The sequence below is a fragment of the Spermophilus citellus genome, assembly GCF_964194105.1.
Source record: "Spermophilus citellus genome assembly, chromosome: 11".
NCBI classification, from domain to species: Eukaryota; Metazoa; Chordata; class Mammalia; order Rodentia; family Sciuridae; genus Spermophilus; species Spermophilus citellus.
The window spans coordinates 24,203,651-24,223,815 of record NC_138192.1 but is presented as its reverse complement, the minus strand read 5'-3'; the positions used below and the strand labels follow the sequence as shown (position 1 = coordinate 24,223,815).

The 20,165-nt window shown below is 30.9% G+C and overlaps 1 protein-coding gene across 1 annotated transcript in view; it reads right to left on the bottom strand.

The window, feature by feature from the left end:
* The window catches only part of DPP10 (dipeptidyl peptidase like 10), a gene marked incomplete at both ends in the record, with an annotated part of 611,721 nt that overhangs the window by 40,441 nt on the left and 551,115 nt on the right, over positions 1-20,165 (bottom strand). Inside the window, 3 exons of the mRNA XM_081260615.1 lie at positions 7,363-7,470; positions 12,088-12,126; positions 17,908-18,031. Coding sequence (XP_081116741.1) covers positions 7,363-7,470; positions 12,088-12,126; positions 17,908-18,031 — 271 coding nt within the window. The remainder of the gene's footprint in view (positions 1-7,362; positions 7,471-12,087; positions 12,127-17,907; positions 18,032-20,165) is intronic.

Sequence of the window (20,165 nt, the reverse complement as noted above, 5' to 3'; positions counted from 1 at the left end):
TGTTCAATTTTGTTAATGTGTCTTATAAAATTGAAGGGAATATATTATCTTTTATTGATGTGTGTTCAAATATTTATAATTATATTAATATATCCTAATTATCTACCTATGATATATCTATAGTTTCAAGTCTTGGGTCCACTTGACTCACTTCTACTCAGAGCAAACATTAGTTTTTGTGTGACTCTAAGATTTCTAAATAATGATTTTGTTGAATACCATAGAATACTATAATGTTGAATACCATATGCTGTCTATGGCTCAGATATAGATTTTTTAACTACTATATACTTTTTATAATTTATTTTCTTTTGTTCATCTTTAATGCTTTGAGAATAAATGTTCTCTTATTTGGTATCAAGATTTTAGCCTTACTGAATAATTTTATTTTAGATGTTTATTTTGCATAAAGGATTGAATTGGATTCTTTACAGAAGACAAACTGAAAATCAGTTTTTCTTTTAGTGTGTAAATTAGGTCAACAAAATTTTTTTAGTGTAATTGATACACTGTTAAAGACCTCTTTCAATTTTTATGTATTTATCATGAATACTATGTCTAAAGAGTTAGTGCTTCAAAACCTGGTGCTAGGTTTGCATTTTAGCTATACAATTTAAGTTTACATTAATAACTTTAATAATATTTTTATCAACCTTACACAGATATCTTCTTTGGATTATAGAATATTTTTGTTGTTGCTTATAGTTGTTATATCATGATTTTAAATATTATCTCTTCCACTGTTTTCTTATTAATCTCATTTAAGAACTCCAGTATGGAATCAGTTAGATTTTAAGTTGTAGCTATGTCTGATACTTTGTTTTTCTTTATTTTCATTCTGTTGGAGGTTTTCATTTATCTCCTTCGCATATTTTTAGATTTCTCTTTATTTTTCCTTGAATACCTTTCAATGAATTTATTTGTCGTTCTTAGTTTTTTTTTCCAGTTTCCTCCTGATTTCTACTTTATGATGCTAGTAATAAGTTTTAAACTTTTCATTTGAGGTACACTGTCTAAGGCACTACTGTCATTTGCAAGTATTTGTGAGCTAAAGGTATAAATGTAATATGAAACATAATTTGTGAGATTTTAGAAAGATACAACCTAAGGTGGATGTGAAATTCTAAATTCAGACATTTTGTGGTCAAGCTTCCATAGGCCAGTAACTGTGTGGATAGATATCCTCACTTATTTTCAGGTTCTTTCATGAATGTGTCAAGATCAGAATACTAATATCTGTATGTTTTAGTGCATCTTTAATGTCAATATAAAGGATGAAAGAATTCTTACAACATTAATAAAGAAGACTTGCTCAATATTTCTAAATGTCAGGACAAAATTTCATTCACAGATTTCTAGGTTGATTAGTTTCTTTTTTAGAGAATTTAATATGTGTGCGTGTGTGCGTGCGTGTGTGTGTATGTGTGTGTGTGTGTGTGTGTGTGTGTGTGTGTGTGTGTGAGAGAGAGAGAGAGAGAGAGAGAGAGAGAGAGAGAGAGAGAGAGAGGCTGCATTTAAATGATCCTGAGCAAAAAATTCAATGCTTTGAAAAATTTTTGAACACAGCGAACACAGGAATAAAATTTTACACTACTGACTTCAAAGGTCCATTTACTTCAAAATATTTTGCTTCTAAGTGTAAGAAGAAAATATCTCTTGTTGAGAGTCATACTAAGAACCTCACAAGCTTTTGATTTTATTTCAAACATCTGTAATTGCCTTGCTTTTTATATTTTTACCAAGGTAAATATGAGCTGGGAAATAAGTTGAATCCCCATTCCACATATTATAGCCTAAACTTAATTTCCAATAATATATATAGGGATACTGAGTTTCATAACAGTGAACACATTAATTTTGATCCAGATGCAAAGTAAATAACTCCAATAACAATCAGAATATAGTAGATTACTCTACAGTTCATAAAAAAATACATAGCAAGGGTCGTGACTGCCTTGCATTAGGGGTATCTGTATTCCAGTTAGCTTTTCAAATACTTTCACCAGAAATACAGTCTCAGGAGATGAAATTTAATACAGCAGACAATAACAATTTTTACTCCACAACAGAATTTCTTTCTTTCATTGCATCCATAATCTCTGCTATATTAATTGGTAGAACAGAAATGCTTGAATATGAATGTAAAAACATAATAGACCTCTGAATGAAGCAATATGGAAACATACTTCTAATTGAACTCACATGTCCACTCTAATTTTAGGGGAAAGAAAAGCATTAAAATTGGAGATGTTGTTCATTCTTAAAAGAAGCCTAAAAATCCAGAATATAGTGGTTTTATTTGGAATTGGGCCTCAGATACCTCTCCTGACTTGGTTGGAAATTTTATCTTAGTCCAAGAAGTTAAATATCAATTTCATATTTATATTTGTGAAATAAAGACATGTTGATGTCAGTAAAAATTTAATGGTACCTTTGCTTTTTGCCTGTTCATTCAATTATCTGAATTCTGTTTCACTTTTATATCTTCTAAATAAGGAAAATGTTGTAGTGCTTAAAAATAGAATGCTTTAATTTACTGTCTATTCATCACATTAAATGAGCTAATTGTTTTCAGACAATGTCCTAATCAGATACTCCAGTGAAATTTAATGAAAAAATTTTATTGGGTTGATTAGGTGATAGAATTGTGAATTGGGGGCATGTTATTTTTCTACAGTATTTGTAATGAATAATGGCACATAGATGTGTTCCAAGTGAAATCATCAGCTCTCATGGATAAAACCTCATGTTGTTAAATAGACAAAGTAAATGGATTCACCAACATGTGATTTTTCATTTAACATAATTTTAAAAGATGACATTAAAGTTGCTTGTGTCCACAAATCTGAACCACTTAATATAATGGGAACTGTGCTTACCCCATATTTGATTAAAAAAAAAATAAAAGAAAAGGTCCCATTCCTTTGATAAAAGCTTTTCATTGAAGCCTGAATTGAATTGCAGGAGGTGTGATATTATAGTTCCTGAAATGGGACTCCATAACTTAGAGGTCTACTTAATAAATATTATTTGGGAAGGAAGGGGAGAATATCTGAAGTGATTAAAAAAAAGAAAAAGAAAAAAAAATTAACCTCAGTGATAACTTCAGGAGGTACATTAAAGAAAGTACATAAGTGGATATTAATATGCACATAGTCAATAATGGTGGAGAAGAACAATTTCACATATAGTAGCATAGACTTGATTGTTCAGAATAAGTTATTTTAGCACTACAGAAATTTAGAAAAGTCATATTTTTGAAATATTGCCTTTAATTGAATATGTGAAAATAAGAAAATGCTCACAATGCATGCCTTTATGTATTCATAATAAAAGTAATTGGGAAATACATGTATAAGGGAATAGAAATATTTTACATTTAATTAAAGAATTCCAGTTCTGCTAATTTATCAATATTAAAGAAATAATTCATAACTTCAATAAGCTTTATGTACAGTGCCATCTATAGTTACAATAAATTGCCATTCAATTAAACACTTAACAATTATGATTATCTATCTGCATCCAATCAACTAAATGCTAATAATCTAAAGGTTTTTGTTTTTTGTTTTTGTTTTTGTTTTTTGTTTATAAGTAGCATTATGGGAAAATTTTGCATTGAAAATCTAAGTTTAAAATTTCAGGATATAATGTATAATTTATATAAAATTACAACCATGTTTAAAGGGAGAAGACCAGAGGAAAATACATCAATCCAATCTTTTTTTTAATTTTTTTGCAATTATTTTAACAAGGACTAGCTTCTGTAAATAAAGGAAAAAAACACTATTGTATTTGTAATGATAACTCTCACTATAATAAAAATAGGTTGAAAGCAATAACTCAGTTTGTTGCCCTTCAATGGCTTTTATCTAGTCACTGATTATAAAAGACAGCAAATTGTTTGCAAAAATGTACTAATTTCATTTAAATACACAGGTTGTGAGTGAAGTGGGATGCTCTCAGCCGAGCACAAAGATGTGCAGGGGTGGTCTTTCTGACTGAGGGGGCAAAGCCTCCTGGTCCCGTCACTTGTCACTTTCTGGCATGCCCATGTTGAAGGTACAACAGAACAGAAAGAGCAGGAAGACAAGTACAAGGTCATCAACATGGGTATGTGTTACTATTTAGACAGCAAATTTTGTGCTGTTTTGCAAGATCAAATTTCCACTACATATCAATACTTAAACAAATATATTACACATGCATAGGCTTTACCTAAATGCCTTTTAACAACTAGAATGTCATTTTCATGGGAATAACTGTAAATGGAAAAAAAAAAGTGTTTATGCATAAGAGTGCTTGTTCCTGAATTACTTCTAATATCAAAAATAGAAATCACTTTAATAATGAAGAAAATTGGATCTTTTAAATACAGAATAATAATACATCTATTTGAGGGAATATTTAACAGAAATTAAAATCACATTTAAAAAAATATTAAATGTTAAATATTAGGAACACAATTAAATGATGTGAGAAAAGTTATTCTTTAAATATTGCAAACCTAAATTATGATTTGCTTGCAGTCTTTAAAGGAAAACTACATATTTTAGTATAAAAAGAAATTGGAAATATATGCAGAAATTTATTAAAGATATCAGAATGTGAGATGATGAGCTTGTGGGCAATTTTATATATTGTATTTAGTTCATTCAGCTTTGAATTTTTCAAATTTTTATAGTGTATATAAAGTAACAAGGCAGGCTAACAAAATTCACAAAACATTTTTTATATTAGATATTATTAAATTGAAGCAAGCAAGTGTTTTTTTGTGTTTGTGTTGGGGGGGTGGTATACTGGGGATTGAACTCAGGGGCACTTGAACACTGAGGCACAACCCCAGCCTTATTTTGTATTTTATTTAGAGACAGGGTCTCACTGAGTTGCTTAATGCCTTCCTGTTGCTGAGGCTGGCTTTAGTCCTCCTGCCTGTCTCCAGAGTCGCTGGGATTGTAGGCATGTGCTACTGCGATTAGCTGAAGCAAGTAGTTTTGAACTTTTTCCTAAAATAATATGATGCGTGTATGTGTGTAAATTCAGGTAAAATTGTATTTACATAAGCACAAAATCTGACTCATTAAAAAACAGATTAATTTTAGTCAATTGTCAGAATATCCATAAGTAATCATGTAGTCATGGTAATTTCTCAGTGTGGCAACCCATAAATAGGCTTGAAGAGCAACCAGAATGGAGCAAGATGTTTTTCCTTTACTGGAGGCTTTGCTAGAATCTCCATAAAAGAAAATACACAAAACAAACACATCTGCTCCATGAAGCTCTTCTGAAAATTTTAGAAATAACCAATTAGATTGCATGTCAGGCTGCTTCCATTGGGCACAGAAGGGTTTTCTTTCTTTTTCCACAACTTAACAAGCAATTTTTGCTTAGTTGTGTAAACTAACTCTCCACAGTCTCCATAGGCTGCCCTCATCATTTGTCCACTAATATACTTGACTCCATTTTTTCCTGCTGATATGTTGAACAGATTTTCTACTTTTTGGAATTGTACATATAAAGACATAGTGTGCATTCATCCTATCCTCTGCTATGTCTTTTCAGTATCCATGATTTGTACATGATCTTTGCTACTTAGATATTTACACAGCTTGTTAAATATAAATTACTGGAAATTAAAATTCAAAAAAATGCCACAATTATTTATTTGACTTGAATAGCATGAATTTTGGTTTTGTCCAAGATATTTAACTAGTGTTTGTTATAACAAAAGTTTACTCTTAGCAAAGGTTAAGTAAATTAATTGCTAGTGATATTTCTGGTTCACATTTTTTTTTAAAAAATGAAAATATTAATTTAAAATGCTAACTGCCTGATATAGTTTAATGGTTTGCCTTGATTGACAAAACGTTACTCATCATTGAATGCATACATTTATTTAGAACATAGAAGGGATGACATTAGTTTAAATTTAGTTTTTACCACTTAATAATTATATTTATATATATATATATATATATATATATATATATATAAATCTACATCTCTGTATGTTCAATCTACATCATCATGTATGTTCTCAATTATTTATTTCAGCCTTCATGAAAATTAATGTAAAATCCTTGACAATTATTTTAATAAAATAGACCTTAGACAAGCTTTGAATTTTAAACCATTGACACAAGATATTGAGGCTTCAAAGCTTTAGGCTGATTAATTTAAATATGTACAGGTAGCAATAATTACTTTAGAATGTGTACAAGAGCCAAAAGTTCTGTAAATGTCAAAGTAGCCAAGATACTTAGGAAGTTTTTGGCACATTTTTCTTTTTCAATTTTTGGTGGGGATGGGTACTGGGGATTGAACCCATGGATGCTTAAACACTGAACCACATCTCCAACCCATTTTTATATTTTATTTAGAGACAGGGTCTTGCTAAGTTGCTTAGGACTTTGATAAGTTGCTGAGGCTGGTTTTGTACTCATCATTTCCTGCCTCAGCCTCCTTAGCTGCTGGGATTATAGGTTTACACCACCTCACCTGGCTGCAACCTTCTCTTTAGTTTGTACTTTGTTTCTATGAAATGATTCTGGCTTGTTTGTAAAACTGTCATAAAGATTCCAACGTAACCACAAATATTTATCATTATAAAACTTTTACCTATGACACTGTGATGATTATTTAGTTTATTTTGAAGAATGCTTTATTTCCTCAAACATGTTTGTTATTAGAAATTAAATTAAACTGATATTAATCTTGACATATTGAAAACAACTTGTGAATTTACTGAGTTTTTAAATAATTAACCAAACATTTTTAACTGTTGACATTCTTTTAAAGTTTAGAGGAAAGCAAAAAAATTCCCTACTTTTATCAAAAAGACCACAAGTATTATACAGGTCCTGTGTCTTTGACAATACATAAAAATTCATCTTACACAGTTTTTTTTTTAAATCTACATTGTGTTTTTCTGTGTGGGTGGGTTTAATTTATTCATCCACTCAATTTTGGTGGACATTGAAATTGCTTTGAGCATTTAAAATTTTTATAACTCCTTGAAAATATTATTTGTACAAAATGGTAATAAGTATATGTTGGATAAGATTTTTCCTCTAGATTGTCCTCAGGTCTTTGAAAGTTGGATCCTTTTCATTGATTAAATTCTCTACTCCAAGGTCCTCAGTCCATAGCACACATGTACAACTCAATAAATTTAATTGCCTTCTGAGACTGTTCTGTGCACGATTACCGCTTACATTTATGACTATGGACTGGGTTCTTCTCTTAAAATGTCTATGAGCTGGGTATGAGAGAGCTTCACAGAGGCTCAAAACTCCACAAGAATTGGACTTTCAGGGACATAATAACCATCCAGTTGAGCTACAGAAAGGAGCCAGCACTTACCTGGATGAGGAACATAGCAATGTGATGGAATTCTCCACGGCCCCCCTGCTTTACAGGAACCGTCATAAAGAATTTACTGCCATCTCTAGAAAACACGGGCTCCTCATTCTAAAATACATATAAGAATGGATATAAGAATGTGCATATAAGAATCCCAAAATGGCACATAAAATTTATGTTACCAACTACTGTTAAGTCAAGCATGGTGTAAAAATTACTGATTTAGAATTACTTTGGGGAAAAATGGTCCAAGTATTTAAAAAACAAAGGGTATGACATTCAGCATTTTATAAAACTGAACTTCTTGTGAGATTGCCGGTATTTATGTGAGTGGTACAAATGATGGGGAAGCTTATGCACAGTGGACAGACGTGACACTTTTAAATTGATTCACACAGAAACTTTCATGTGAAATTGTTTGGCCATTTATTCTTCATAGGTAAGGAAGACATGAACATCTACATCAGTTTATAAAATTTTTTAAAAATATAAAAGCTCATAACATAGTTCATATAGTTTTCAGAACTCTTTCATGCAGCAATTCTAGTTACTTGAAAATTCAATACTGAAAATGAGCACAAAATTACTTAAAATATGAATACGAAAAGGCCACAGAACTGGAAGTCATAGAAAATAATTTCATTCCAATTTCTTGTTCCATTGATTATCTCTCCACAAACACACAAACAAAATGCCCAGCCACAACTGTGATGAATTCCTAATTGATGGCACTTAATTAAACTATAAAGACATACTAAATAAATGAAATTATTTTTGAAAAGGAAATGATGAAAGTCACATTGAAAGATTGCTTTATCTTTCTTCCAGGAGAATGTTAAGGGAATGTATTTATCTGAGAGAACACTGAATTCCTTCCTATCAAATTAATGAGAGTGGTTATATACATGGTATGAAAGAAAGGCTTTGATATAGTTTACTCTGTAGATTTTTAAGATGACTTGTCCCTATGCTTTCTGATCATGTCGTCTTGTCCTGCTGTTCCTCCCCAGGCTCCTGACCCACAGTCTTCGTGATTTTTATTACCTTCTTCTAGCTCATTCCCTTGTCTCCTTCATGTCTCTGTTCCAATGTCACTTTATCAATGAGGAGTCCACTGATTATTTCATGTAAAGCATAACCAGATAAGCCAGGTCATCCAAGTCTACTTGACATCCTTTATCATCTTTTGCCTTCCTTCTACTTTTTAAATAGACCATCATTCAACATGCATTTTGTGTGTGTATGTATGTATGTATGTGTGTGTGTATATATATACACACAAATTTATATATATGTATATATATATATATATATATATATATATACACATATATATAAAATTGTGTGTGTCTGCTATGAGTGCAAGCATGTAGAGATGAATGTACTTATTTAATTTTGTTCTATAATGTGAACCCCACAAGGCAGGAACCTTCAATGCTACATCTCCACCATTTGGGACAGTGACTTGTAAATTGTGCTTGCTTATATTTTCCTAGTCTACATCATGAACACTTAGAAAACCAATAAATTGAAAACTCTAAAATACTATACAATTCAACGCCAGGAAAATAACATTACTGGCACATGATAGATACAGACAAAATATCTGACTGAGTAAACCCCATTTTTCAACTATGATAGAGTCATTAATTCTATTTGTTCCATCTCCTATCACTCTATCTTTAGAGCAATTTTCCACGTGGAACAAACTTTCTGTTTTGTTCTTGGGGTACTTTATACTTTAATTAAAAAAAAACTTAATTTCATGAGACATACACCATTTTTAAATTTCCCTAAATATAGAACCTCTGTGAGTTAAGGAATCTCTCATTAGCTATTCTAAAACATATCCTGTATTTACCTCCTTCATGTCTTTATTGAGCACTGTAAACTATTTTGTTGATCTATTAATTTGTTGGCTTACTCTCCTAGTCAATTTATAATTAACTTTGATTTGCTTAACTCTATTGGACTGGACACAGTAGGTGCCCAACTCATAATTGTTGAATAGATGAATGCATGTACACAATAGAAAAAAAATGTTTGTTTTACACAAACATCACTTTATCTACCACACTTCCTACAGTATGTTGAACTTACTCAACATTCTCTCATAAGCTGAGCTTCATTCAACAGATAAATAGTCATTGTTTGGTGGGAGATACTCAGCATTCTCTCACTAACATCACCTCCTCTTCCATTTTGGTGCCTTCAAACTGGTTCAGAAAAAGAACAGATGAAGGGTTCTACCTGAAATGTTTGCTAGTCTTCAAAATTTTTACCACCACCCAGTATCTGACTGGAAACATCTAACTGTGCACAGGTGGAGCCAATCTTATTGTTGACTTTTATGACCCTAAGGAAGTCAGTGTTTCTGATACTCATGGCACTTAACTTAGGTCATTGAACTTGTTAACTTGACCCAATATATTACATACCAGTCATCTTAACTGAAAGTCCCTCAAAGACCAGACCAACCATGTCTATTTGTCTCTGCCCTTCCTACTATCTAGAAAGTGAGCATTCAACTCTATTAAATTTCTGGTCATCTTAGAAATTTGCTTCCTCTCATTACTTCCAACCATGCTCATCCCTTCAATCTCATGTGATTCTAATCACTCAACAAAAAATCCCTTAGGACTTCTGAAGGGAAAAAAAATAAGCTGGGATAAACTGCAAACTGTATTTTGTTCTGAATAATTAACAGCTGGATGCTTTTCTTTAAAAAAGTTTCTATTAACCATTCACAAACTTGGAATTTTGAGTTTAAATATGTTGATGTCTGCTAAACTACTTTGAATGTCAATGACATTAAACATGACAGAATAGATTCACATAAAGCAAGGCCACTCAGAATACATGCATTTCCATTAAGTTCAATTTTTCATTGTTTATATTTTCTATATTGAATTTAATTGGGAGTCCATTCTTGTCTGCAAAATCAAGGTTTCATCCAAATTTATCTTGCACATTGACTAGGGTAAAACTGTTTGAATTAACTGATATTTGTGCATGTAGACAGATATATGCAGAATATAAATTTTTAAAAATACATATATATGTACATACACACACATATATATTTTTTTTTCATAAATCTATACTCCAAGCAAGTATGGGTTTAACTTAATAACAATCCTTTTATGTTTTTTAATCCATTCAACAATTATTTGTGGAGTACTTCTTATATGCTAGAACCCATGTTTGACATTGGGATTACAAAGAAGAGCAAAAAAATAAACATCCTTCATGCCCCTGAATCTTAATACAAAAATCACAAAAATAATGTATGTGTTATATAAAGTCTACACTTTAGGATAATACATACACGGATATGTAATTTGACTAGGGTGATTGGGGAAGGTAAAAAAATATATTAAGCTGAGTTTTGAAAATAAATAGACTTCACAGAAGAAAAGGATTTGAAAGAAAGAATTCTGTTTACAAGGAATGGCATATGCAAAAGGGCCTTGGTTTATGAGGGCTAATGTATCTTGGATAGACAGGGTGGATTAAACAATTTCCAGTTTAATCCATTGTGGACCATCAAAGGATGTTGGTCATTATCTGAAGTACAGAAAGAGAAGATAAAAGTTGTTTTGAGTTGTAGGAATGGGAATATGAGGATAATGGGAATATGTTGGTTATATCAATCAAATGCATACTTCAAAAAATGTTGCTCAGCCAAACCGTAGTGTGAACAGATTGGCAGGTGCCTGAAGGGTTGAGGTTTTGCTAATAAGAAAGGATTGTGGTACTTGTCATTTGAACCTGGGAAATGTTTATGAACTGGATAAAAGTCAATTGACTTGATAGATCATTGAAAGTGTGAAGCTTGATGATTAACTAGTTAATCTTTTTAATCACTAGATGGATAAAGATGCTTTTATTCCTGTGATAAAAAGAAATAACATCTATATAGAAGAAAAAGGTGTTCAGTTTGGATTTGGGGAATGTGTAGTTATGTTTTACAGATTTAGGAGGAGATCCTAAGATGAATGTGGATGTGTCAGAATTCTCAGAAGTGCCTGGGCTGTAAATTTGTAGGTTTCAATATATGGAGGTAATTGAAACCACAGATGTGAATGACACCCAGGAAGAGAATATAAAATAAAGGATGACTGTGAAGAACCAAACCTAAACCATCCCAACTCCATAAAGCATAACATTTCTCTTTTAAAAAGCAATGATGGAGTCAGCAGTGAAATGGATCTGACAGTATCTGGATAGCTTATTTGTGCTTCCTTCTGAATTGTCCAGTATGAGACTAGGTTGTGGAGAAATGTGGTTTTCACACTATTGTACTCATCTCAATTCTAGGCTCATTTATGTCACACAATAGCACAGTGAGCTAGGATGCATCTAAAAGAAAAAAAATGTGTTCATCTGAATAATATCCAGATGACCAATTTATGTGGAGGTTTGGATAATTTTCTGGGCAATTTGAATAATGCAGATAGTTTCCAGTTTTGATGGATTGCAACATTTTTTCCTTCATCTACACAAATGTTTACTTACATGAGTGATCCTGAAATTGGGTCCTAGTAGTTATTCTGTAATCTACATCCCATATAAAACAGAAGTAACCTTTATTTTGCAAATGATGTCATAGAAAGCCCAAATCGTAAATACCTTAATGGGAAGGGATGATTTTGTCTAAACTATCAAAGCCTTAAAGTAATATTACTGAAATAACTTTCTAGAGTAAGAACACCTATACTATACCTGTTTGGAGAGCCAGGTGTCTGATGTCATCTCATATTTCTGAAACAAAACAATCGATTGCATGAAGTATCTAAGACCAAAACAAGCATATACAATTTACCCTTTTTTATACTGTTATCTTCAGACTACTTCATCCTCCATTCAAGTAGTGACACATTAAGAGAGTTACCATTGTTATTATTGATTTAAAATGAATGAAAAGTAGTAAATTGGGATTAAATGAAAATTTAATTATAAAGTTTTTTTTTTTGGTAAGGTTATTTAGTATGCCCAGAAGTATATTGCCAGAGATAGAAGATCATTTTCCAGCTATGTTTGATTACCTCATTCAAACTGTTTTGAACCAGCAGACTCTGTCTCTTCTCACCTCTAGGCATCATCAGGAAACAAAATTATTAAGTCCTCCATGAAACTAGGCAAATAGCCAGGAATAAAATTAAAAATGGACCTTGTTCCAATATTCAATTTACTCTTAATCATTGCAATTTTTTTCATATTAGTAGTACTTCAGTCTTAAGAAAACCATCAAACATTTGAAATGCCAAAATTGTAGATTTCTTTAGAACATTTTTGCAAATCGTCTGAACCCAAATCATATTGCAAGAAGAAAAATTTGACTAATTTCATCTCAGTGAAATGTATATATATGTACCACATCTTAAATATGTGTAGGTAAAATGTTTTAGTAATGTTTCTGTGTACTGACATGAAATATCTTGTGGGTTTTTTTGAAAGAAATGATTCTATAATAAAAGTGTTCAAATTATCAAAACTATAAAATATTAGAGGTTTTCCTTATTTCAAATTTTTCATAGTAATTTATTCACAATTTTTATATCATTTTTCTTTTCTAAATCCATATTATTATTGCTTTATAACTGATCACTTTATTTTTTGAGGCATGATATCTGCATGTGCATCTTCACCACATGCAGATATCATCAAAACATCTGCATAAATTATTCTTTTATTTCCTATTTGTAATTCAGCAATAGCCATTCTAGGTCTGCTATAATTCAGACCTAGAGAACACATACATAAAATAGTGGCATGGCTGCTCACTACTACCACTAAGTTTTCTTAGAACCAGAAAGAGCCCAAAATTTCATGTGCTACTATTTTTTTTTTGGTTTTGCTATTTAAATTAACTGGAAATAAAACCTTTTTAACTCTGAACAAGACATAGAATTAAAATAGAATATCAAGAAGGTATTAAATGAATGATATGATAGAACTCCTCTATTTTCTTATTATAACATTTTAATTTATTCTTTTTATATGTTTAATATGAATTGTAATGCATTCTGTTGTCATATATAACAAATTAAAATTTTAAAAAAAATTAAAAAATACAACAAACAAACAAAAATGGTATTTGTCAATGACCCCTATATAAAGTCATTGGCAAATACCATTCAGACAGTCTAAAATATTCCATCACAAATTTCACCAAAAAAAAGATTCTTAGACTTCACCCATTTGAAATTCTGTTTCTTCCAAATTTGGAAGACATATAATCTTTAAGTACCCTTCGAATCCTGATACTCTGTGCCCAATCTTTTTTTATTGGTTCTTTTTAGTCATGTGTGAGAATAGAATCCATTTATGGAAAATATCTTGCTCTAATTCAAACCTCAAAACCTCTTCTTCTCCTTTCCTCTCCCTACCCCCTGGTCCTCTTGATCTTTCTGCCATTAACTCATAGTTATTTTTTTAAAAAATTAATGTCCTGTGGATTTACACAATGGTGAGATTCACTGTGGTATATTCATATATATCTAGGAAAGTTGTGTCAGATTCATTGCATAATTTTTTCTTTTTCAATGGTTGCTGTTATCTATACTCAACAAAAAGAATTCAGATCATCCTTACATAAAGAAGTTAACAGCCTTTCTCTGATTAAATGGAATATATGTAGTCCAATTTTTAAATTACTTAATGATCTGTTGAATAAGAAACCATATAGGACACTGTATTAAATATATAGAGAAAGTCTACTCAGTCCATAATATAATAGGACAAATGAGGATGACTGAGATAAATTATCTAACAAGCCTAATGTGACAAGTGTTAGTCAAACCCAATAAGTAAATGGTTGATTCTCCTACTTCATATCTACATCTATGCTCATCATCCCATTCTAAATGTTTCGTTTTTATATTTCTCTCTTTTATAGACTATTAAAAAGTATGTTTTATAAGTGTTTACATATAATGAAATACACAAATCTGAAGTTCATAATGTGATGAGTTTGGGTGAATTGATTTATATCTCATAGATAAAAGTCTTTATGTTTCCTCTAAACTTCCTTCATGCTCCTTCCCAGAGGTTCCAAAATGGCAATCACTCTCCTGATCTTTCTCCCCATAGATAAGTTTTGTTTGTTTCAGTAACCCAGAAAATTAAGATCGTGCATCACACACACATTACGTGCTTGCTGGTGTGAGGTTTTCCTCATATCACATGCTTTTGAGATTCATTCATTGTTGGGTCTATCAACATTCCCTTGCTATTTCTTCTTAAATTTATAAGAATTCTCTCATATAGATAGGCCTTAATTTTTAAAATCCATTCCCTCTTAATACACAGAGTCACCAGTTTTTATCTATTGTGAGTAAAGGTTTAATGAAGTTTATTTAGACCTTTACAAATCTTTTGATAGACACCTGTTTTATTCCTTGGGTACTAAGTGGAATTACCAAGTATTTTTCATTCCTTTATATGTATACATACATATATGTACATGTGTATTTATATGTAAACAATGATATTTGCATATGTTTAACTTCATTTGAAACTGAAAGTCATTTTTTTTTAAAGTAAGCATATCAGTTTACACTCCCACCTAAAAAGAATTAAAATTCACCAACAGATAATGTTGCTAACCTTCTCATGGTTGTTTCAATTTAGTAGTGTTGATGGTATGTAGTGTTATCCTATTATAATATTAATCTGCATTTCCATACTATCCTCTGTTGTTGAAAAACTTTATTTATCATCTTCCTTGTAATTTCTGTTCACATGCTTTGACATATTATTTGGATTTTCATTTTTATTGGTCAGATACACATTTTGAAAAATATTTTCCCTCAGTCTACAGTTTATCAGTTTCCTTAATGGAAATTAATTTAGAAATTTCTAATACTGATGAGGTCCCGTGTGTTACTGTTTTTAGGATTATTGATATTTTGTCTGTTCAACACAGTGAAGTTATATTCTGTATTTTCCTTTAGAAGACTGCAAATTGTAACTTCGTGATTTATCTCAGAAAGATTAGAATTTTGTGATATAAAACAGAGGTGAAATATCATGTTTTTCTATTTGGATGCCAATTGTTCCAATAACATGTTTTTTCACTCCATTAAATGTTACAGTGTATCTATGTTGAAAATCAATTAATCATACAAATATGGGCCTAATTTCTATAAACTGTGTGATTCAGTTGATCTATTTGTATGTCCCTGTACCTCTCCTACCATCTCAAGGTTTGGGTAGCTTTGTAATTATCCTCAAACTCAGGAAGTATGAACTCCTTCAACTTCTTTTATAAGATAGTTTGGTCTTGTTCAGGTCTGTTCATTTCCACATAATTTTTTAAAAGCTTATGTGTTTCTACAAAAAGGTTCCATGGAGACTTTATTTTGTATTATATTGCAATTACAAGTTTAATTTGTGTAGAACTGACACTTGAACAAGATTAAGCCTTTCAAGTACAGAACATGGACTAGTTTTCATTTATTTAAGTCTTTTTAAATGCATTTCAGCAATGTTGTAGTATTCAATATTGAAATTTTTCAGAGTATTTGTCAAATTTATGCTTACATATTTAATGGTTTAAGGCTTTCTTGGTATTTTAGCATATTTCCTTCTTAATATTATTAGTATAGAAAAATATATCTTGTATGTTCTGAATTATTTTTCATAACAGATGTAAATTTAGACAATTTACGAGACTAGTTTAAATTCTTTATACCATTAGACATAATCACCCCTTGTTTATAATTTTCCATCATTTGTCATTATTGCCTCTTTTTCAAGTTTCTAAAACATTGAAGAAGATAGAAGCATGCATTTTCAAAAGCAATAAAAAAATTAGAACTATACTTTTAAAATAAACAATTTATAGCAAGTTGGCGGCATTGCATTCTTTACCTCTAAATAGTTTAGTCAATGCTTCCTATGAAAATTAGAATCTGCAACACACACACACACACACACACACACACACATATAATACTTGCATTTGAACAAAAAATTTGCATTGGTGAACTAACCTTACAAACTGTGTTCTTTTGTTCTAGGTTACTTGCACATCCTACTTTTTATATACACAAAAGTGTCATCTGGAAATAAAGACAATTTCACTTCCTTCTTTTCTTTTATAATATTTATATCTTCCTGAGATACTTTGACTAGAGCTTCTAATAATGTTTATATAAATAGAAGTGAGAATGTGTATCCTTGATTTATTGCTGATCTTCATGTGAATATGGTGTTTACCTATTGAATGAGAGCTATTTCATGAATAGATTATCATTTTTGTCAGATTGTGGATTTTTACTTCTACTTAGTTATGTTGAAAATTACCTACCATGAATGGATACTGAATTTTATAAATTTCTTTTTCTCCATCTACTGAAATACTTAACTATTTTTCTTCTTTTTTATCTTGTCATATGTATATAATATATATATATATATATATATATATATATATATATAAATTTTCTAATATTAAACCAATCATGAATCCCAGGGATAGAACCCCTTTAGTCATTAGGTACTCATGACTCCTCCATGAACAGTGCTAGAGTCAAGTGTAAATAAATTTAGGAATTTTGGATGATAAATTTCAATTTAGAATGTTTTCTCTCATAATGTCTTTTCAAGTCTGTTACTGATAAGTAACACAATTTTACTAGGATTGGGCTCCATCTCCTTACTCTGTGGTCTAAAAGTTTCGCCATTAGATGGCTAGGGATGCGATTTAGAGGCAGATCAGTTGCCTAGCATGCCCTGTTTCTCCTAATGCACAATATCAGAAAATAGGTGTTTTATATAATCAACATATATATATCTGCAACATTTATGTATAAAATATGCATATAGATAAATATATATAATATATGTAATATTTTTGTAGTAGTATCCGAAGAAATGCTAATCTACAACGTTTATTTCATCTTTCCTAGAACAGATGTTTGAAAATTTCATTGCTAAATAATCTGGGAATCCTTCTTTTTTCTCAATTGCATAGCACCTACAGTTTAATCTGATTGCCCCATTTCTTCTACTGAGAACTTTAAAAATGACATACTTGAATTTACTGTTCAGTTTGTAAAAACTGAGTTTAGAAACTGAAATACAATTTACTTTTAAAAGAGTTTGGTCCAGGAGCCTCATTTTTTTTGTTTATATTTACTTAATTGTAGGATAAAGAAATGGTTATGTTTTGGTAATCTGAATTATGAATGTGTTTAAAAAAGACCAGGAAGAAATTTTGTAGAATCCCAAGTTAATCAAAGACAAGAGGTAGAGAAAATTTCAACATTTGAGAAAGACATTTATGTAACTTAGACTACCCCTTGTCTCTCAAGAATTCACTTATTTTTTTAAAAGCTGAAATTTGTTCTTTTCTGCTTATCATTGACACTGCTCAAGGATATACTCAAGTATGCACTTTTAATAGGAATAGATGTTTTCTAACCTCCTGTGAAAGTTAAATATCAAAGACTTTTTACAAAAGATTTCCTGATTTCTCTGTGTAAGGAAGGATTAACTACTTTGTTTCAATCATAGAAGAAAAGTAATCATACTCACCCTGCTACAGGCACCAGTGGTGGTCTCACAGACTGTGAGGATGGATATGTTCTGAGGTCGGTTCAACCATCTCACCACTGTCTTGGTATTGCTTACCCACTTAACCATAGTAATATAGTATTCTCTAGTTGGGAAACAAAAAATTAAAACTTATGTTTAGAGCCAGAGAATCTGGGTAGAACCAATAACAGATACTTTTATTTTATATGCAAACCTAACTGTAAACATTAAAAGGATGCTATTTCATATAATTTCTATTATACATACATATTTATTCATACAACTGATATTTTTAAATATGTACATACACAAATGCAAATAATGTATGTAAACATATGTTCATACACACACATATGTAAAACTTGAAAATGTATTTGAAAATCATTGATTCCTCAGAAAAGCAATTCTTGGAAAATAAAAAAAAAAGATCAGAAGCTCGACTTCTAATGGAAAACATTGATTGATTGGTGCTGATACCTGTGCAAAACAAGAATATATTTTTAAAACTATTTAATCTCTGTTTCTTTAAAAACACAATCAATAGCTAATTAAATGGCAATGCTTAATCTTGGCTTTATAATTTTGTCTTGTGAATGACCTTCATGTTGTTTCACTTTATATAAGAGACTTTGCCTACAGAGCTGTAAATGGTCTGTTTTGGTCTTTTTTAGTTGTGGATTAAGAGCCAAATATTTTGTTTGCAACCTTTTTATTTTTCTAAATATATTAATATTCTTACTTATTTTAAACATTTTAAAACAATGTTTTAAACATTTTAAAACAATGAAAAAGAAATCAAACATAAGGAGATGAGTGACTACTAAATTTTTAATATAGTAAGGATGTTAATTAATAATATCCTGAAGGTAGTTTGAGATTCAGAAAGACTGATATTTTTTCTATGATGACACATTTCAGATTGTATATTTGGAAATAATATGCAAACACCCACACAGAAAAAATGCAATCATCAAAAATGATTTAATTTATGGCACAAATGACATCTATTCTTGTCCAGTTTCAGAAGACACAAGTTTCTTTAGAAATGACCTACAAAATGCCATCCATGGACATTGTATTAAAACTAGACATGGGAAAAAAAAAAACCTATATAGTAAAAACTTTGTGATACAAAACACCTGTCCTTAAATATATCTAAGTAATAAATCCAGTTACATGAATCATACTCGTAAGACTGCTGAGTAGCTACTGCGCCCTCTCAACAATCTCTTAGCCCATCAAAGAGAAGACATCATTTGGAGGGCCAGCATCATCTGTCATAGAGTGAAGCCTACAATATTTTCTTCGAAAGTCTCTTAAAGAGGGCTGGGAATGTGGCTCAAGCGGTAGCGCGCTCGCCTGGCATGTGTGCGGCCTGGGTTCGATCCTCAGCACCACATACCAACAAAGATGTTGTGTCTGCCGAAAACTAAAAAAATAAATGTTAAAAAAAAAATAACTCTTAAAAAATAAATAATAAATAAGTAAACAAATAAAATAAAGATATTGTGTCCAACTACAACTAAAAAAAAAATTAAAAAAAAAAAAGAAAGTCTCTTAAAGAAATCTGGCAGCTTTTACAACCAGCTGAACCCCACTTGAAAATTGTCTAGAAACTCCAGGAAACCATAATAGGAAGTGCCCTAAATAGTGTTAGCAAGACAACTTTGAATGAAATAAATAGCTATTTTAGGTATAACCTGTGACTTCATGGACCTTGGAATCCTGTAAGGGACAATGTCTTGCTCATTTTCACTGTTTTTTTTTTTTTTTTCCAAAGAGAGAGTGAGAGAGGAGGGAGAGAGAGAGAGAGAGAGAGAGAGAATTTTTTTTTAATATTTATTTTTTAGTTCTCGGCGGACACAACATCTTTGTTGGTATGTGGTGCTGAGGATCGAACCCGGGCCGCACGCATGCCAGGCGAGCGCGCTACCGCTTGAGCCACATCCCCAGCCCCATTTTCACTGTTTTGTTTAAGCTAGTTTATTTTGTATACATGATCATATTTAGAAGCGTTAATATTTAAAAGCATAAAATATATATTAACATTTAATATATTACATAGAAAATTAAGCTTGGAGAGAAAAGATAATGAATACTCTACTCAATCCAGAAAAGAAGAACTGAATTTCAACAATATATATTTCTGACTGATAGGTATAAGTATTGTTCAAATTTAGATAAAAAAAAATTAACGTGAATATTGTAAACACTGCTAAAACAACTGCTAAATCGAGGAGTTCATAATTTTGGGAGAA